The sequence below is a fragment of the Rana temporaria genome, chromosome 5 (assembly GCF_905171775.1).
Source record: "Rana temporaria chromosome 5, aRanTem1.1, whole genome shotgun sequence".
Taxonomy (NCBI): Eukaryota; Metazoa; Chordata; class Amphibia; order Anura; family Ranidae; genus Rana; species Rana temporaria.
This window is the reverse complement of record NC_053493.1, coordinates 401003619-401025149: the sequence shown is the minus strand read 5'-3', so window position 1 is coordinate 401025149 and position 21531 is coordinate 401003619. Positions and strand designations below refer to the sequence as shown.

Sequence of the window (21531 nt, the reverse complement as noted above, 5' to 3'; positions counted from 1 at the left end):
GGGGGGGGGGGAGAGGGGGAAGAGAAGGGATGGAAGGGGGCTCTCAGGGACTCTACATGCAAAATAATGGGATACAGACGAACAGGAAGCTATGGGCGAGTTAAAGTTCTTGTCATATAATGTTAAAGGGTTAAACTCCATGGGCAAAAGACATAAGATCCTGGATGAGGTTAAAAGATATAGAGCTAATGTTGTCTTCATACAGGAGTCCCATTTGACATTAGATTCAAACGTCAAACTATATTCTCCCATGTTTCCAACTAGGTTTTACGGGGATTCTGTTTCTAAACGTGCTAGGGGCGTGGCGATTGGGTTTGCAAGAGGGACAGGGTTCGCCCTAGAGGTGAGACTGACTGTCCCGGAAGGAAGGTTTTTATTCCTGAAAGGGAAATTTGGGAATACCGTATATACACTTGCAAACATCTATGCCCCTAATACAAATTCAATAACATACTTGGAAAGAATCCTTGGAAAGCTAAAAAACTTTGCGGAGGGCTATACGATCCTGATGGGAGATTTTAACTTTTGTATGAACCCGGCCATAGATAGTACGTCCCGAGTGTAGGAGACTAATGTCGCACAGCTTAAAAAATTAAGAAGTAAGATGCAGGATTGCCAGCTGGTAGATGTTTGGAGGGTGCAGCACCCAAAAACATTAGATTACACATTTTTCTCTCCTCCTCACGGGACGTACTCTAGGCTAGACTATATTTTGTTAGATCATAGGTTATTAGAAAATGTTATTGGAACCGGGATTGAAATTATGACTATTTCGGACCATGCCCCGATAACAATGAATTTAAAGATATTGGATCAAACAGTTCAACACCCACCTTGGCACCTAAATGAAGACCTGATAAGAGATGAAGGAAGAGTAGGAAGGGTGGAAGAGGAACTTAAACAATTTTTTTTAATAAACGACACGGAAGAGATCTCAAGTGATACTCTCTGGGAGACGCATAAAGCGTATATCAGAGGGATATTAATTTCAGAGGGTGCGAGGGAGAAAAAAGAGAGAAAGGGTGGGATTAATGCCTTGATTAACCCTTTCATGCCTATGCCTATGTATGACATTTGGTGTTTACAAGTTAAAATCCATATTTTTGGCTAGAAAATTACTTAGAACCCCCAAACATTATATATATATTTTTAGCAGAGAATCTAGAGAATAAAATGGCGATTGTTGCAATATTTTATGTCATACGGTATTTGTGCGGCGGTGTTTTAAACACAACTTTTTGGGAAAAATTTACTTTCATGAATTTTAAAAAAATGAAAAAGTAAAATTAGCCCATTTTTTTTGCATAATGTGAAAGATGATGTTATGCCGAGTAAATAGATACCAAGCATGACACGCTTTATAATTGCACGCACTCGTGGAATGGCGACAAACTACGGTAACTAAAAATCTCCATAGGCGACGCTTTAAACTTTTTTTACGGTTACCAGGTTAGAGTTACAGAGTAGGCCTAGTGCTATAATTATTGCTCTCGCTCTTACGATCGCGGCGATACCTCACATGTGTTATTTGAACACCGTTTTTATATGCGGGCGCGACTTCCGTATGCGCTTTCTTTGCTGCGCAAGCTCGCGGGGAGGGGGGCGCTTTAAAAAATTTTTTTTTTTGTTTTCTTATTTATTTATTTATTTCTTCTAATATTAATTTTTTTTTTTTTTTTTTTTTACATTTTGATCACTTTTATTGCTGTCACAAGGAATGTAAACATCCCTTGTGACAGTAATAGGTGGTGACAGGTACTCTTTATGGAGGGATCGGGGGTCTAAAAGACCCCCGAGCCCTCCTTTGCACTTCAAAGTATTCAGATCGCCGAAAACGGCGATTCTGAATACTGTGTACTTTTTTAAATCCGGCGCCATTGGCATCTGAGAAACCCGGAAGTGACGTCATGACGCCGCTTCCGTGGTTTCAATGCGGACACTGAATCAAAGCCGTTTACGGCTTTGTTTCAGAGCTCGCCGAGACGCTGGAGGCGCCGGATCGTGGATCGGGTCTCCCGGTGGGACGGGAGGCCCGGTCAGAGCGGCGAGAGGCGGCGGGAGGGGGGGATGTCCCCTCCCGCTCCTCCGGCATAACAACCGAGCGGCTTTTAGCCGCATCGGTTGTTATGTTTGGAAAGCCGATCGCCGGCTCTAAACAATGGTACCGGGATGATGCCTGCGGCTGCAGGCATCATCCCGGTATAACCCCTGAAAGCCGAGGACGCATATATGCGTACGCTCGGCGTGAAAGGGTTAAAGAAATCGCGAGTCTGGAACAAAAACATAAAGAATGGGGATTAAAAGAGACGTATCTTAATCTAACATTAAAGAGAGACGAACTTAAGGAGATACTAGAACAGGAAGCAAATAAAAGGTTAAACAGTATCGCCAGAGAGAGATACCTATGGGGTGATAAGCCTAGTAAATATCTTGCAAAAATGGTTCAAAAAAGAAATCTAGAAATTATATTGAGAAAATCAAAAGGAAAAATGGGGAGTGGGTATATACCGATAAGAAGATCGCGGAAACATTCAAAAACTATTACGAAGAGGTTTACACGATTAGCCAGAAAAGGTGGCAAACGGGAGAGAAAGAGGCCAAAATCCGGGATTTCTTAGTGGGGGCAGGACTTACGAAGATTGGGGACATTGACAGATTAAGCCTTGACAGACCCATTACCGAAGAGGAAATCAAAATAGCGTTGAAAAACACAGCTGGTGGGAAAAGTCCAGGCCCAGACGGGTTCACCGTATTCTATTATAAAAAATTCAGTAGCATTCTAATACCGAAATTGTGTAATTATTTCAATGGCCTTGGGTCAGATTTTGAAATGAGCAAGGATGCGCTTGGGGCCACAATTACATTAATCTTAAAAGAGGGTAAGGACGGCTCTTGCTGCTCAGGATATCGACCAATATCGTTATTAAATACAGACATAAAGCTCTTTGCTAAAATCTTAGCGGAGCGGTTAAAAGAGGTTATACACTTATTGGTCCATCCTGATCAGCTGGGGTTCGTACCTGACAGGGAAGGTAAAGATAATGGGATAAGAGCACTTCTCTTACTTCAGAAAATGAGGGAGAATGAGTCCCCAGGTCTATTCCTGTCAGTGGATGCCGAAAAAGCATTTGACAGGGTAGACTGGGGACTCATGATGCTAACCCTCGACGCGATGGGATTGGGGCAGAGACTGATTAGCTGGGTTAAAACACTGTATTGCTCCCCCTCGGCTAAGATTAAAATCAATGGCACACTCTCGGAGCCGTTCGAAATAAAGAACGGGACTAGGCAGGGATGCCCCCTCTCTCCCGTTCTTTTTTTTTTGTCCTTAGAACCGTTACTTGCCACTATACACAGAGACCCCGGGATTAATGGGGTCAAAGTGGAGAAGGAAGAACATAAACTTTCGGCTTTTGCGGACGATATTTTATTTTATGTGACTAACCCCCTACATACTATTCCCAAATTAATTAAGGTCTTATCGCATTATGGCGAAATTTCAAATTTCAAGATTAATGTAACAAAAACTGAAATTTTAAATATAAATTTAAATAAAAAGGAAGAGAGAAGTTTGAAAGAGATCTGTCAATTTCCCTGGACAAAAGAGTTAAAATATCTAGGCATTAAGCTAGCCAATTCGTTCAAGAAGATCTATAATATAAACTTTGTACCTTTGCTAAATGAGATTAAAAATGACATTAAAAAAATAACTAACAGGCCTATATCTTGGATAGGACGTATCAACACTTTAAAAATGATCCTAGTTCCTAAAATACTGTATAAATTCCAACTTATCCCTATTACCCTGCCTCAGCAATATCTCAGAATCTTAAATTCATTACTCATGAACTTTGTGTGGAAAAACAAAAAACATAGGATTTCCCTGGCAATTCTAAAACAAGATAAACAAATGGGGGGCCTGGCGGTACCCGATATAAGGTATTATCATAAAGCGGTGGTTCTGTCCCGAGTGGTAGAATGGGCTAGAGATAGGAAGGGGAAGAGATGGGTTCAAATAGAAAAAGCACAAGCTAAGGCACAATTAAGTAATATCATTTGGGTACCTGCACAATTTAGAGATTTAAATAATAAAGTTTTTGATTTAACACGAGACACTTTGAGAGTGTTGGACAGGATAACGGCACAACTAGATATGAAATTCAACTCTCCACTAATTAATTTAAAGTATAATGCATACTTTGCACCAGGGGGAAAAAAAATTGGGGGGAATTGGATTAAAAAAAAGGAGGTACACTAGGGGGACATAATAAAAAATGGCGAAATTAGGTCATACGAAGAGCTGAAATTACGCACCGACTTTTGGCATCTGGACAGGTGGTGGTACTTGCAGCTTTATCACTTCGTGCGATATCTCCTCCGCCCATTACGGACGGGGGCTGACTTAACCCCATTAGAGAAATTATGCAGAACAGAGAATTCGAGGGGCACAGTTTCAAAATTATATAAATTACTCATAAGGATAGATGCACAGGGGGAACCCTACTTTGTCCAGAAACGGGAGAGGGAGTTGGGCACAGTTAGAGGGAAAAATTAGTTTGAAAGGCTGATGCACCTAACCCATTCATCTGCGATTGACATGCGAACCGCCGAGACTAATTATAAATGTATCTCTGGGTGGTACACCACCCCGGATAAAGTAAGTTCAGAACGGATCAGCCTGCCGAGTGTTGGCGAGGCTGTCCAGAAAGGGGAATGATGGCTCATCTGTGGTGGAACTTCCCAAAAATACAAAAGTATTGGGATCTCATTCTAAGGCATATAAAGGAGATTACAGGAAACGAGATTAAAAAAGATCCTTGGGTTGTCCTTTTCCATGGTTCTCACGTGGGAATTAAGAGGTACAAGCAATCTCTTATACCCCATCTGCTTAACGCGGCGAAAAAAGGCTCATACCAAGAAAGTGGCAGGAGGTGGGAAATCTGCAGGTATGGGAATGGATTGATGCAGTCGGGGAAACCTACAGGATGGAAGAACTAAAGGAGAGAGTGGTCGAGACGAATAGGGATTGTAGGGAAAAATGGAAAAAGTGTTGTGAGTTAAAAAAAACATGGAGCTATGCGGAAAATTTGAGAATATGATGTGGAAACATGTGGAGAATGTAGTGACCTAGATTTAACGAATTAAGCCCCCTTCGACGAAAGGAGACTATAGTCTGTAATCTTATAACAAAGTATAACAAATACGAAAATAACTATTTCACAATGTCATCTGAGCCCTGAGAGCCGGGGGGAGGATAGGGTGCGGGGAAAAATACTCAACTTAGAGGGAGGGTCAGATTTTAGTAATGATCTCTGCTAAGCGAAGGCTTTATAGAAACCCTCTGAAGGCAAAAATACTTTGATAAAAAAAAAAAAACGCATAACACCACAAATGATGCAAAACTGCAAACGAGACAAAGGCAAGCATCAAACCATGAGCTGGTCTCTAGTGCTTGGTTAAAAGCTGATGTGGAAGAAAAAAAAAAAAAGGAACCAACTAATTGGGCTAAGAAGAGCCCTAGACCTCAGGCTTCTCACTTTTTATATCAGGGGGGGATGACTAAGATCAAAAAGCCTGGGAACTGAGCTAGCAACCGTTAACCCTTTCCCCCGGCCGGAGCTAGCCACTAACTGGCTAGTACCTGTACATTTTAACCTTCCAACAAAGTAAAATAAACATATTGTGGAATAACGAGTCCATGCCACTGTGTAGACATGTGTACAAAAAAACAATTGTGTTTTTTTTGTTTCGTCTCGTTCCGTAGATTCGTAAAGATTCGTAATTTCCCAAGACGCAAGTTTTCCTATTCGGACCCGTTCGTATTTTCGTAACAGTTTTTTTTTCATTGATACTGAATGATTCGTAATTCTGTCTAATTTATTTTCGTTGATTCGAAATTCGTAATTTTGTTAGATAATAATTTTCATTTAATGGATTCGTAATTTTGTACTTTCGTAAATACATTGCGGTGCCGTCATTCGCAATCTCGTATTTTAGTTTAACTTTCAACACGCGGCTAATCCATATTAAGATAGACTTTCTCTTAAGCCCAGTACACACGGTCTGACTTTTTGCCAACAAACTTCAAAATGAGCGTTTTCCAAAAAATCCGACCGTGTGTACGCTCCATTGGACAAACTGTTTCGGTTTTCATCGGACAAAAGTTCACTCTGCAAACGGACAAACTTTTCGGCAACAAAAGTCCGGTCAACTCCTTTCGGACAAAAATCCACGGAAAAGTTTGTTTGAAGTCCGATCGTGTGTATGAGGCTTTACACTTCCAATGTGACTCAGCACAAAAGAGATGAGATGATTGGCTAAGATATTAAGTAAGATACATCACTCACTAACTACACTGTCCAGTGCCCATTCGAAAGAACGATACAAGTACACAAATTTACGAACAGACAAAGAAACGGAATTACAAAACACACAAATGAAAATACGAACATACGAATGAAAATATGAATATACAATATTACGAACAGACAAAGGATTTAAAATACAGAATGCAAATCGTTCATTATAAATGTCATTCTTTTGCTGTTTCGGTGTTTCGTATTTTAGTAAGTTTGTCCAATCATATGTTCGTATTTTTGCTTGTTCGTATTTCGCTTATTCGTAATTCAGTTATTTTCGTATTTTAGTACTTTCAGCTATTCGGATGTTTGAATTGATGCGAATGTACGAATACTAACAAGTTCGTACGAAAATCCATTTGTTACGAACGGAATCGCACATGTCTACCACTGTGTGATAAGGCAGTCTGGACCAGGTTTTGGAGAAAACAGGTACAGATGCGGCCTGTTCTTTTAGGAAAGACAGGATTATTCTTCAGGACCCCATGATCCCGAAGGGGTCAGTCATTGTAAGGGAGACGAGGGTACCTGTCTGCACCGTGCTGTCCAGGACAGGACAGGCCAAAGAAGCCGGAAAATAGGGTCTCTTCTGGGGTCAGAGGTGCCCCAAGTCAGAGGCCCAAGCCTGAGGGAGAGTCCATGAGAGACAGAGCAGCTAGGAAGCAAGGAAAGACGCAGAGCTGAGGAGCAGCATCTGTACACTGGGACATGTTTGATGGTCAGGAGGATTAAAAGGTGCTAATGGTCAGGAGGACCAAGAGGTACTAATTGGAACAGTAAAGTTGCCAAAAGAGCCAGAGGGGCTGATAGTTATGATTATTTGTATTGATGGTGAGAGCCCTTTGTGTGGGAAGACCAACTTGTATGAACTTTTTGCTTTTTTATTTGAAATAAAAGTGGTCAGGAAACCCTGAAAAAACTTCTGGCGTGGTGTAAACATACTGTTTTGGCACTACCACTGAGCTAGAGAACTCAAACTTACATAGTTAGTCAGGTTGAGAAAAGTCCATCTAGTTTAACCAAACAATAATAATAAAATTACAAACCCATATACACAATTCATCACCCACAGTTGATCCAGAGGAAGGCGAAAAACCCCAGCAAAGCATGATCCAATTTGCTACAGCAGGGGAAAAAATTCCTTCCTGATCCCCCGAGAGGCAAACTGATTTTGCTTGGATCAGCTTTACCTATAAATCTCAGTACTCAGTTATATTCTGTATATTTAGGAAAGTATCCAGGCCTCTCTTATAGCAATCTACTGAGCTGGCCAGAACCACCTCTGGAGGAAGTCTGTTCAGCTCTTACTGTGAAGAAACCTTGGAGAATTCCTTTCCTTTAGACATAAAAGAGTGCCAACGTCCTCTGTGATGACCTTAAAGGGGTTGTAAAGGTAAATGTTTTTTCACCTTAATGCATCCTATGCATTAAAGTGAAAAAACATCCGATGGTACTGCCCCCCCGAGCCCCCGTTTTACTTACCTGACCCTTCAAAAGTCCCGGGAGCGTCCATGTGACATTCTTCGGTTCCCAGCCTGGCCGTTGATTGGCTAGGCTGGGCGGATTGATAGCAGCGCAGCCATTGGCTGGCACTGATGTCAATCACAGCGGATGACGTGACGCGTCGGGGGGCGGGGCCGAGTGATACAGTCGGTGGCTATGCCCACCGCTGTATCACGGGAGCGTGCTCACAAAAGCTTTCTACCATGCGAGCTCGCTGGCATGAACGTAGAAAGCTTTTGCGAGGAGGAGCCGAGAAAGCCGCGAGGGACCCAAGAAGACAGAGTTAGGGGACACTCTGTGCAAAACGAGCTGCACAGTGTAGGTAAGTATAACATGTTTGTTATTTTAAAAAAATTAAATGTTTGCCGTTAGTGACCCTTTAAAGTGAATAACTCAACACCAAGTTCACTATATGGACCCCTTATATATTTGTACATGTTGATCATATCCCCCCTTATTCTCCTCTTCTCAAGAGTGAATACATTTAGTTCCTCTAATCTTTCCTCATAGCTGAGCTCCTCCATGCCTCTTATCAGTTTGGTTGCCCTTCTCTGCACTTTCTCCAGTTCCCCAATATCCTTTTTGAGAACTGGGGCCCAAAACTGAACCGCATATTCCAGATGAGGTCTTACTAATGATTTGTACAGGGGGGCAAAATTATATCTCTCTCTGGAGTCCATACCTCTCCTAATACAAGAAAGGACTTTGCTTGTTGTGGAAACCACAGCTTGGCATTGCATGATATTATTGGGCTTATGATCAACCAAAACCCCCAGATCCTTCTCCACTACGGATCCCCCAGTTGTACTCCCCCTAGTATGCAAAAAGCCTAAAAACAAATAGGTAAAATGTAGTTCCTCTTATTCTTGTCTGAAGGCCTTCAATGCAGCCCAAACTTACCTCGCTTCCTGAAAGTATAGGTTGCGGATTCTCTGACCAATAGCTGACAGTGATGTCCTTTCAGGCTGTAGTAGCAGTTTTGTGTTTCTGGATAAAATACACATTTTATGGCAGCCCGTAGCACATTGATAGTAGTGGTTACACACGTGGGGACCCGTGCACACTCTGCGGAGGAATCACATAGGATGTCAGAGCAATTAAAGAGGGACTAAACTCTTTGAATCAACATGAACTATTTTTAATCCTTATTAAAACAGAAAATATATTTGCGGTAGATCAAAAAATAAATATACAAAGCAGCTACTGTATAATTGTGATACCAGTTGTGAAAAACAAAAAAGCAGAGCTAGAATAGTGACAAACAGCAAGAAATTAATTTAAGTGGTTGTAAAGGCATAATTTACAATAATGGACTACAGGAGAGTCAGGACCCTCTCTACGTTGCAGATAGAGAAAGGAGCTGTGTGTTAGTGGGCGTCCTGACTCTCCACTAGTCCAAGGGAGGGGGCGAGCATGACACTCCACACCAGGGAGAAAGCCTCGCATTACTGGTGTGGAGTTACAGACAGAAGAACAGGAAGTGAGGATTTCTCAGAAGAAATAAGGACATTTAAAAGCAAAATGGAAGGATGAGGTAAGTGAAGGAGGACTGCACTAAGGTAAAGGAAGCTATTTAGCAAAAAAAAAATTGTACCTTTACAACCCTTTTAAAGCGGAGGTTCACCCAAAAGTGAACCTCCGCTTCTCCGAACCCTCCCCCCCTCCGGTGTCACATTTGACATCTTTCAGGGGGTGCAAATACCTGTATAAAACAGGCATTTGCACCACTTCCGGGTATTGACTCCCGCGGGAGTCCGGCCCCTCCGTGTCACCCACAGCTCCCCCCCCCCCCCGGTTTTGTTCTGGGAAACACTCGGCTCCCAGAACACAACGGGAACCAGTGGAACTGCACAGCGCGACTCGCGCATGCGCAGTAGGGAACCGGGCAGTGAAGCCGCAGCGCTTCACTTCCCGATTCCCTTACAGAGGATGGCGGCGGGGGAAGCCGAGAGCCGAGCTACCGCTGGGCTTCAGCGGACGCGCTGCTGTATTTATAGCTGCTGGCTTTTAAAAAAAAAAATTGCAGGTGAACCCCCGCTTCAAGTTATTGATGAAGGAGTGGTGCAGGGTGTCCGACATCTACAGAAGGCTACAGAATGTTTACAAAGATGAAATCACTGACAGGAGCAACACACTCTCTTGCAGATGTCATGAAGATGACACCACGCTCTTGTCAATGTTTTCACCTCCGTAAACGTTTTGTAAACTTCTGTGGATGGTGGACAGCCTGCTCCCCTTCTTCATCAATAACTCAATGACAGCACATTGCTTCTGCTTGGAATCCATTATTTACCTGCATTGAAAAAGAAGACGAGTTACTATAGAAGAAAAGTAACTCTACCAACAACATTTTGACCACTTTTGCATTACCTTCGGTACAGCCCTCATATCCTAAATGCGCACTTTCTGCAGGAGCGTCAAGCCTGTTCGCTGGTTTAGCAGCCATTATGGATCCAATTTAGTGTCCAGGGCCTTGGAAGAAAGATTTTCCAAAATCAAGCCTTTTACACACGGCCCAGAATCTCATCAGGAATCTCGTTTTTCCTGACAAGATTCTTGGCAAGATTCTCTTGCTGGACGAGTGTACACAAACTCCATTCAAAAGAATTGCCGTTCTTTTGAATGGAACGAACGCGGTGACGTCATCGACTATGATGAGCATGCGCTCTTCACATTCGATGCCATCGCCGCCATCTTGCTTCACCCTACCTATGCTTTGGAAGCTACCACGCATGCTTCAAAGTCATTTCCACGGCGACAGGTAAGTATACAGACGCTCAGGTTTCTCGTCGGGAAACAGGCCGACAAGAATCCCGACGAGAAAATAGAGAGCAGGATCTTTATTTTTCTCGTCGAAATTCTGGGCAGATTTCCCGATGAGAAACCTCAAAGCCTCGTACAAACGCACGGTTTTCTCGGCAAGAAAGCTCTGCCAGCAGTTTTCTTGCTGGTTCTTGCCGAGAAAGCCATGCGTGTGTATGAGGCCTCGTACACACGACCGAGTTTCTTGGCAAAAACCAGCAAGAAACTTGCTGTTTTTTTTTTTTTTTGCCGAGGAAACCGGTCGTGTGTACATTTTTCGACGAGGAAACTGTTGAGAATCCCGTCGAGCCAAAAAGAAAGCATGTCTTCTTTTTCCTCGACAGGAATGGAGAAACTTGCCGAGCAAAACGATGTGTTTCGCCCGTCGAGTTCCTCGGTCGTGTGTACGAGGCTTCACAGTGCAAAAACGGCAGGAAAAATTCAACTTTTTAGCTGCAGGCGTTAGAATCTTTTGTGATCCACGCCCTTTAGGGAAATCTCCTTGGGAATGCATGGATGACTCATATAAGCCAGTGAAAACAGTAGCTCAGCTGAAAAGCTTGGCTTTTCACAGCTTCTTATGGATTCAGGGGATTTCCCTTTGCTGGGGTCACAATCAGAAAACCTGGCATGCTTAGTCAAGATCAAGCCCAGCCTACCTGATCAAAAAAGGAAAGATGCATTCTGGGAAGAGTCATTCTTTAAGCGAAAATCACTTAAAACAGTTTGGCTTGAGTTTTTAAAAATGTACTGTTCTGCTGAAACTTGCTAGAGGTGCTTGTAACTACATCCTTGTAGGAAGTCAATGAAGAGTGTGCTATTCTTGGCTGTGGCTTTATACATTGAGAGATTTTATAACTCAGTAATGGTCTATAAATGTGTATGGAAAAAATACCACATTTGGAAACATTAAATGCAAAGAATAAATTGGTGAAGATTCTAGAGACAATTGCAAGTGTTTTGCTTAGACCAAACAGTTCCCAATTTAGGCCTCATCCAACCCCCAAAAAAATCTGCATCTATGTTGCCTTTATACGGTGCAATTTTTGTCTTCAAAACTATAAATGACACACACAGTGTTAAAGCTCAAGTTGCAAAATGTAAGGTAAAATGTAGTATTTTTTTACACTAAATTCCATTCCTTTGACTTCTGGCTAGGTTGAACATCACAACACCTGTGACATGAACATTCTTAGGCCCGTAAAGGGCCATGAAGAAGACTTTACCTGACAGACAGTAACTTTGCACTGTGCTGAGCTGATAGGACGCTCCCCGGCTGATCATCACTTCATCATAATTGGACAGGGATGGATCAATGTTCACAGCACTGGGGTCCAGGGTTATCCAATCATCCAGCAGCACTGTCACAGAGCAGAGATAAAGATACACTATTAGAGAGATAATATGAAGTGACATACTCAACAGAGAAAATATGGTGGTGATGGGGATTGCAGTTTAGGGGCAGAGATAAAAAAAAAAGATCAAAGGAAAGAAAGGGGAGGAGAGGGGGGGAGGAGAGGGGAAAGAAAAGGAAAAGAAAAAGGGGGGGGGAAAGGAGAGGAAAAGAAAGGAAAGGGAAAAAAAAGGAAAACAAAAGGGGAGGTGAAAGGAAAGGAAAGGAAAGAAAAGAGGAGGGGAAAGGGAAAAAAAGGGGAGGGGAAGTGAAAGAAAAGGAAAAAAAAAAGAAGGAGAAGGGAAAGAAAAAGGGAGGGAAAAGGAAAGGGGAGGGAAACGAAAAGAGAAGGGGAGGGGATGGAAAAGCAAAGAAAAGTGGGAGAGGAAAGAAAGGAAAGGGGGGGGGAAGGGGGAGGGGAAAGGAAAGAAAAGAGGAGTGGAAGTGAAAGAAAAGGAGAAAAAAAAGGAAGGAGAAGGGAAAGAAAAAGGGCGGGAAAAGGAAAGGAAAGGGGAGGGAAAGGAAAAGAGAAGGGGAGGGGAAAGGAAAAAAAAAGGGAGGAGAAAGGAAAAGAAAAGGGGGGGAAGGAAAAGAAAAGGGGAGGGAAAAGGGGGAAAAAAAGAAAAGAAAAAGGGAGGGGAGGGAAAAAGAAAGGAAAAAGGAAAGGAAAGGGGGAGCGGAAAGAAAATAAAAGGAAAAAAAGGGGGAGGGGAAATGAAAGAAAAGGGGAGGGGAAGTGAAAGAAAGGGAGAAAAAAAGGAAGGAGAAGGGAAAGGAAAAGGGAGGGAAAAGGAAAGAAAGGGGAAAGAAAAGGGGAGGGAAACAAACAGAGAAGGGGAGGGGAAAGGAAAAGAAAAGGGAGGAGAAAGAAAAAGAAAAGGGGAGAGGAGGGAAGGGAAAGAAAAGGAAAAGAAAAGAAAAGGGGAGGGAAAATGAACAAAAAAAGGGAGGGTAAAAGAAAAAGCAAAGAAGAAGGGAAAGAAAAAGAAAGGGACGGGAAGGGGAGGGGAAAGGAAAAGAAAAGGGAGCAGAATGGAAAAGAAAGGGGGAGGGAAGGGAAGGGAAAGAAAAGGAAAAAAAAGGGGAGGGAAAAGGACCAAAAAAAGGGAGGGTAAAAGAAAAAGCAAAGAAGAAGGGAAAAAAAACGAAAGGGAAGGGGAGGGGAAAGGAAAAGAAAAGGGAGCAGAAAGGAAAAGAAAGGGGGAGGGAAGGGAAGGGAAAGAAAAGGAAAAAAAGGGGAGGGAAAAGGACCAAAAAAAGGGAGGGTAAAAGAAAAAGCAAAGAAGAAGGGAAAAAAAACAAAAGGGAAGGGGAGGGGAAAGGAAAAGAAAAGGGAGCAGAAAGGAAAATAAAAGGAAAGGAGAAGGGGAGGGGAAAAGAAAAAAAGGGGAGGGGAAAGGAAAAGGAAAAAAAGGTGAGGGGAAAGGAAAAGAAAGGGGAAAAGGGAAGAGGAAAGGAAAATAAATGAAAAGAAAAGGGAAGCAGGAAAAAAAAAGAAAAGGGAAGTGAAAGGAAAAGAAAGGGAGGGGAAGGGGGGGGGAGAAAAGGGTAATGTGGAAAGGAAAAGAATATGGAAGGAGAAAAAAAGGGAAAGGAAAAGGAAAGGGGGAGGGCAAGGGAAGGGGGGAAAAGGAAAAGAAAGGGGGAGGGAAAAGGAAAGGAAAAGAAAGAGAAAAGAGGAGGGGAATGGAAAAGAAAGGCAAAAGAGAAGGGGAACTGAAAAGAAAATGACAAGAGAAGGGGAGGGGAAAGGAAAAGAAAAGGACAAGAGAAGGGAGAGTGAATGTAAAAGAAAGAGGGGAAAGGAACAGGGTCGAGAAAGGAAGAGGAAAGAGGAGGAGAGGAGGAGACAATAGGGGAGGAGAGGAGAGAAAAAAGAAAAAGGAAAAATTAAAAGAATGACAAGAAAAGAAAGGGAGGAAGAAATGGAGGGAATCATGGAGGGAAAGCAAAATGGTAAGAAATAAATAGAGGCAAGAAGTTGGCAGAAATTTGGAGTAAAGGAATGTAAAATGATCAAAGGTAAAAGTAGTTAAAGAATAAAACCCAGAATCTATGCAATGCAGGATACACAGCTGTGTCAATATGTGGTTAGGGCAAAGGTAAAACAGGAGCCCACCATTTTTAAGCATCTATTTGTTCTAAAATTACCCCTAAACATATCATTTTGTCTGTGTAATTATAGAATTCAGCATAGTTTCTAGATTACAGCTGTCAAGAACCTTTTTTTACACTTCCGCTGAGCGTACCAGCTCATTACAGGCTTGGCCCAGGCCATTTATAGGTCCAATGACCCTAAAGATTAAAGTACAAACAGCTGTCTGCTTCCCTACATATTTTTCCTATATATTTTCTCATCATTCAGATTAAATGATCAAAAGTGGAACTTTTTTACAGTTTTGCAAGTTAAACTTTCATCTTTGCGCATTAGTTTGTTTATTTATTTTTTATTATTACTTTTTTACAATTATGCCACGTACACACGACCGTTTTTCGCGATGTGAAAAATTAAAAAAAAAATTAATGTCATTAAAAACGATCGTGTGTGGGCTCCAGAGCATTTTTTGCGACGTTAAAAAATGGGCATTAAAAATTTAGAACATGCTCTAAATTTTCACGTCATTTTTAATGTCATAAAAAATGGTTGTGTGTGGGCTTTAATGACGTGAAAATAATGCGCATGCTCAGAAGCAAGTTAGGAGACGGGAGCGCTCGTTCTGGTAAAAGTAGCGTTTATAATGGAGATAGCACATTCGTCACGCTGTAACAGACTGAAAAGCACGAATCGTCTCTCACCAAACTTTTACTAACCCAAAATCAGCAAAAGCGGCCCCAAGGATGGCGCCATCCGAATGGAACTTCCCCTTTATAGTGCCGTTGTGCATATTGTACGTCACCGCGCTTTGCTAGAGCATTTTTTTTTAACAATCGTGTGTGGGCAAGGCAGGCTTAACAATAACCGGGTTGAAAAAAACTTTGTTTTTTCTAGACCATTAAAAATGGTTGTGTGTATGCGGAATTACATGTTTACAATATTTTTTACAATCCTTTTTTTTAAAGTTTTTTTAGGAGCCCCATTGGGGGGTGGCTTTGATGAAATATCAGGGGTCTAAACAGACCCCTGATGTCTCATTTTTGGGACAGAGAAAGGGACTGAGGACAGAGATTCCCCAGTCCTTTTCTCTGCAGCCAAGCAGCAGGGGAAATCTATGCAGAACGGGGTGATTAGGGTGTGCCCAGGCACACCTGGCACGCCCTGCGCGCACGCCTATGCAAACATCGACTCAGCTAAAAAGTTAAAAGAAAAAAAAAATACATGTAGAAAAACAGTTTTTATGCTTATAGGAGGAGAAAGCCACGTGAGCAGAGCGAGCACCTCATCAGCCTGCTGCTGCTCTATCACTGTCCAATCACAGACTGGGTGGTAACAGGATGTAACTGGAGTAGACAAAAGTGAGGGTGCAAACCTGTCTTTGATGTGTGGAAGAGCTGTGTAATTCTCAGGACTGAATGGACAGAAATATAAATCATTTGGCATTTACAAAAAGCTCCCATACATGTATCTTACTCACTTGTTAGCCGTTTGTCTGGAATTGAGCTTGAGCTATGCCTTTTACATATTAAAAATGTCTAGAAGTGCTCGTATTACTGTTTTTAACGAGCCTGTGAGCAGTAAACTCTGCACACTCTGTAAAAGTTTACAGCTTCGAAGGGAGGATTTGAACATGATTTGTATCCATTGTGAATTCACATTATTTAAAGGTCGCAGTTATTACAAGGTTCTGTTTTCTTCTCCTTAGAACTTTATTATTACTTTATCTGTCCGCTCTGAAATGGCCCTCAATGTGTTTTTAACCAAAACGTCATGTTTAAGAGCTCAGAGACCGACCAACCAAGCTTCGAAGGCTTCTATCTCCCCGTCATGTGTTTTATACATCTCCCCCTCACCTTCTTCCTATGCACTTTGTGGCTATGAGTTTATGTCTGGGTATTTAGTAATGGGCTCTTCAGACCGTGGTTTGAGTGATATTTGATACTGTTTGACACAAAGTTCTTCCAAAATGAAAATTCCTTCTTATGTTCCTTCTAAGGGTAGAAGGATGCCGAATATAGATAGCCTTTGAAAAAGGCAGGCATTCAAACTGAGCGCGTGGAGCGGCGATTAGACGGGGAGAAGCCGGGAGGACACCACCGAAGCCGCAGATGGACGCCGGACCCTACGAGGCCGCCGATGGACGCCACGCAAGACACCAAAACTGTAAGTACTAAAATGTTATTTTTTTTACAGGAATTGCGGGTCCACATTAGGGGTGCGCGATATACGCCGGAGCGCGCAATACCCTGATAAATACGGTATATGCAGGAATGCGCATGAGTGCAAGTGCATGCGCAAAGGAATGCGCGCAGTGGTGGGAGTGCATCCATAGTCTCTGTTGGTGCCAGGTGGCCTATTTAAAGAATGCGCAAACTCAAGCTCAGCACTGACTCGTCTTCAGCTGTTTGCTTGTGCCCTGCTTAAATCCTATATGATATCCGTCGCTGACCTGGCTTGGTATTACCTGACCATTGGATCCTGTTTATGCCTCCAACCATTGGATCCTGACCCTTAGCTTACTCCTGACCTCACTCCTGTCTGATGCTTTGGTACCTCATTGCCACTCCTTGCTGACTCCACCTATCCTTATGACTAAACTCCCTCTACCTAGGACTACCCAAATACCATATTTTGCATCTACAAGTCGTCCAGAACACTGCAGCAAGACTGGTAACAGGTAAAAAAACGTGGGAACCAATCTCCCTGGTCTTGAGGTCCCTCCACTGGCTAGCCGTAAAGGATCGGGTCACATTGAAGACCCTCTGCCTCACTCACAAATGCTCACAAGGAAACGCTCAATACTTAAGCGAGAAAAAAAAAACCTACGTCACCAATCGCGTCCTCCGGTCAACGAACCAAAACCTCCTCCAAATCCCCAAATCCCGCTAAAAATGTAAGGGAGAACGAAGATTTGCAGTTCAAGGACCTCGGGTCTGGAACGCTCTACCCACGACCATCCGCATGGAAGAAAACCATTGGGCTATTAGGAAAAAACTAAAGACCCACCTCTTTTGAAGGATCAGGACGACACTGGATGCAAAAAGTGCCTTGAGGCGATTTAGTTCGCATTTGTAGCGCTATACAAGTTACTCACTCACTACGCTCCTGCAATCCTGGTGGAGTGCCCCTTTAATCTTGGCTAATCTATCCGGCACCGTCTCGGTTCCTGACCTGATGTTCTGCCTGACCCACCGAGTCTACAACTGCAGCCACAACACCTGCAGGCATGTTCCTCCTGTCCCTTGGCACCATCTGTTCAACTCTTATGCCACGTAAAGACGATCAGACATTCCGGCCAACAAAAATGTGGATTTTTTCCTGACAGAATGTTGGCTCAAACTTGTCTTGCACACACACAGTCACACAAATGTTGACGGAAATTCCAAACGCCAAGAACACGGTGACGTACAAGGCGTACGACGAGCCGAGAAAAATTAAGTTCAATAGGCAGTGCGGCTCTTCTGCTTAATTCTGAGCTTGCGTGGAATTGTGTGCGTCGGAAATTGTGTACACACGATCAGAATTTCCAACAACAAAACTCGTTGTCGGAAGATTTGAGAACCAGCTCTCAAATTTTTGTTGTCGAAAATTCCGACAGCAAATGTCCGATGGAGCCTACACACGGTCGGAATTCCCAACAACAAGCTCCTATCGAACATTTGTTGTTCGTGTGTGTACGTGGAATTAGTGGGGCCTGGGCTGGAGATACAAGAGAGGCCAAACTCGTCAATTCAGGCTCCTACCATTGAAACATCGGATCTATCTGCTTGGGAAATGGGTAACTGCTAGTGGAGATGGGAATATGTTAGTCTACAGAGGTGGTCTTCAAACTGTGGCCCAGGGACTGGATGTGGCCCTTTGCTTGTCTTTACCTGGCCCACAGGGTACTGACACCATCGATGGGGTGATAGCAGCTGTAGGAGGGAGGGAATTGGTTCCTCTATATGCCGCTGCTTCTCCTATCCAGATGTACAGGGGGCTGCATGAGCCCCCTGGAGCATGGGGCAGGGTCGCAATTGCGACCTCTGTAGTTATGCCCCTGTACAGCTCATGGTACATTAGTAGTATGGTCACTGGGAAGGATGCTCCTTACATGTGTGGTACTTGGGAAGATCAATGCTCTCAGTGGTTACTTATCTAAGAGATAGAAATGTCTCATTGCTAAAGGAACCAATAGCACCCTTTGGAGGAACTCTAGGGTTCAATGGAGCCAAAGGTTGAGAAAGGCCGTCTTACCCAATTACATTTTAAAAAGACCTCTGAGTGATAGGAACTTTTGTACTAGGTGCTCCTCAATATCCACCCCAGGGTATATCAACTGCCGAGTGCTTCTTTTATCCCGGTTTAAAGCAGCCTAGGACCAGGTCCAGGTCTACCTACACTATACAATTACAGATAAGCTCCTTTGACAGAAGACGCACTTCATTGTAAGAGCTCTAAAATTTCAGAGCCATATGAAAAGTGATGAGGCACTGCAGTAAGCCATACAATTCTGTGTGTAAATTGCAGCTTGAGCTACTGAGCCCTGTATACAACAGATGATCTACAGCAGGCTGCTACGCAGTTTCTGAATGACAGAAAGGAGACTAAAGCCCCACCTGCTGGCCAAAAACAATGCCAGAAATTCTTTATACAATATTTCATACATCCATGATTTAAAAAAATACATATCCCTACTACATAAACCTCTACATCCTTTTTTTATATTATTATTTACTTTAACCTACATACAGTATACAGCATAAATATATTCATATATATTAAGTGAATGACACATGAGATAAAACCTTCTTTGACCCCCAAAAAAATATGACTCTTTAAGGAATTGGACTTAAATGTTCTAATTTCCTATTGTGTTTACCTGGCTTTGTGGTCTTCAGAACATCAGCAGTTGGGCAAAGCCCTTGCGTAATTGACCCCTGATCTTCTGCAAACAAAAATATGGAACATTTATTATTAAGGAAAAATCAGTCTAATATTACTAGTCTAATTAATGTATAACTAAAGGCAACATTTGTTTTACATTTTGGATAGAGTAAGGGAGGGTTAAAACCCCTGCCAGATTTTTGGGGAGATTTCCCTTCACTTCTTGTCCCATAACCAAACAGGAAGTGAGAGGAAATACCTGCAAATTAAGGGAATCTCTTGGGGACCCCCAGGTCACCAGAACTAGTGTCCCCATTGGAAGATTTCTCCTTAAAGCGGGGGTTCACCCGTACATAACACTTTTTCCCCATAGATGGATGCTCGTTTTGTCTAGGGGAATCGGCTAGTTGTTTTAAAATATGAGCTGTACTTACCGTTTACGAGATGCATCTTCTCCGCCGCTTCCAGGTATGGGCTGCGGGACTGGGCGTATCTATTTTGATTGACAGTCTTCCGAGAGGCTTCCGACGGTCGCATCCATCGCGTCACGATTTTCCGAAAGAAGCCGAACGTCGGTGCGCAGGCGCAGTATAGAGCCGCACCGACGTTCGGGTTCTTTCGGCTACTAGTAACGCGATGGATGCGACCGTCGGAAGCCTCTCGGAAGACTGTCAATCAAGAAGGAACGCCCGCTCCCGAAGACCCATACCCGGAAACGACGGAGAAGATGCATCTCGAAAACGGTAAGTACAGCTCATATTTTAAAACAACTAGCCGATTCCCCTAGACAAAACGAGCATCCATCTAAGGGGAAAAATTGTTTTATGGGTGAACTCCCGCTTTAATTACTTTTTTTGGGGACAACCAAAAATGTGGGATTTTCTTCTACTTTCACTTAGAATGATAATGGTAAGCAGGACAAATAGGGTGAATCGCCCTAGTGGGGGCAAAGACATAAATAAAAACCCAATAGGTGTTTATATCCCTCTCCACTCTATCCAACACTAAAAAGAAAAATGTTTTGCCTATAGTTATACTTTAAGGCCTGTATTTTTGCACACAAATAGGCCCAGTTGTAATCTTTAGGAGCCACAATGCACCTTTAAAAATAAAAAAAGCCCAATGCACCCTTAAAAAAAACACTAAATACCATCTTAAAGTGGTTGTAAACCCTCAAGGTTCACCTTAATACATTTTATGCATTAGCCCAATTTTGTGAGCATGACTTACATATGCGTTCTATTTTGTGAGCAAGCTCACGGCGACAGGGGCACTTTTTTTTCAAATGCAGAGGCTGGGGCGTGACGTCATAACATCACACCCGGCCTCCAAACGACCATAGAGACTTCGGGGACCATCTGGCCCACCGGAAATCTTTATCGTCAGCATCTGGAGCTAGCGGATCCCAGCTCACCAATTGCACAGGTAAGTCCGTAGAAGCACGAGATCGGCGACAGGGGGGCTGTAAGAATGATCAAGCGGCTGAACAGCCACTATGATCATTCGTATGGTGAAGGGAATTGCCGGGTCTAAAAGAAGATATCTGAATGATCTATAACAGCAGGCATCATTCAGATATCACCGCTCAAAGCCTGCAACGTCATATGATGTTGGGCGGGTGGCAAGCGGTTTAAAAAAAAGGGTTTAAAATCCCTTTAAGTTCACATTCAAAGCTGCCGTCTTCGCCAAAAGTTTGCTGTTCTAAAGCAATGCAGGCACAATCCCATCGGAAGTCATCCAGGCAGATCCCAAAGACCCTCCAGCAACCTTTGGAGGAACCCTAGTTGAGAATGGCCGCTCTATATAGTACATATGTTACTCGATCTAAGCTGAAAACGTGGCTGAAAGCAGGTTTCTGTGGGGGCACCCGATGATGAAGAAGAGGGGCCTGGAGAGCCAGCAGGGGACCCCAGAAGAAGAGTATCAGGGCTGCTGTGTGCATAGAGCAGGTAAGTATAGGCATGTTTGTTATTAAAAAAAAAAACAAGGGTTTACAACCCCTTTAAGTTCACCTTCAAAGCTGCCGACTTTGCCAAACGTTGGTGGTCCTACAGCTATGCAGACACCAACCCATGGGAAGTCATTCAGCCACATCCCAAGGAACCTCCAGCAACCTTTGGAGGAACCCTAGTTGAGAATGTCCACTCTACATAGTACATATGGTACTCAGTCTGAGCTGAAAACATGCACCCCCCCCCCCCCCCCAGAAAGACACTGATATAGATTATACCTGGCTTTTGGTACCAGCCAAATGGAGATGTCTTCATCCCTTCATCAGGAGAACTGCAGTTGGTAATGCCCAGTGAGCTTTGTGTGTCTTCAGGACAAGACTGTACACCTAAACTGGCCAATGTTACACAGATCCTCTCCAGCCCTGAAAATAAATAAATATATTTTATAAGTAAAGAATTTGCAATTGTCTAAAAAAAACTGTTACTTACAACATTTTTGTTTCATTGTTACATACTGTCGTAAATGTTTTTATAGAGAAGATCAGAATAAGGTGAAACTCA

At 43.0% G+C, this 21531-nt stretch overlaps 1 protein-coding gene across 1 annotated transcript in view; it reads right to left on the bottom strand.

Annotated features, from left to right (window-relative positions):
- The window catches only part of TG (thyroglobulin), a 426102-nt gene that overhangs the window by 205343 nt on the left and 199228 nt on the right, over positions 1–21531 (bottom strand). The window contains exons 34-37 of the mRNA XM_040354673.1: positions 21249–21392; positions 19014–19079; positions 11891–12025; positions 8763–8927 (exon numbers count right to left, since the gene is read on the bottom strand). Of these exons, the coding sequence (XP_040210607.1) occupies positions 8763–8927; positions 11891–12025; positions 19014–19079; positions 21249–21392 (510 nt within the window). The remainder of the gene's footprint in view (positions 1–8762; positions 8928–11890; positions 12026–19013; positions 19080–21248; positions 21393–21531) is intronic.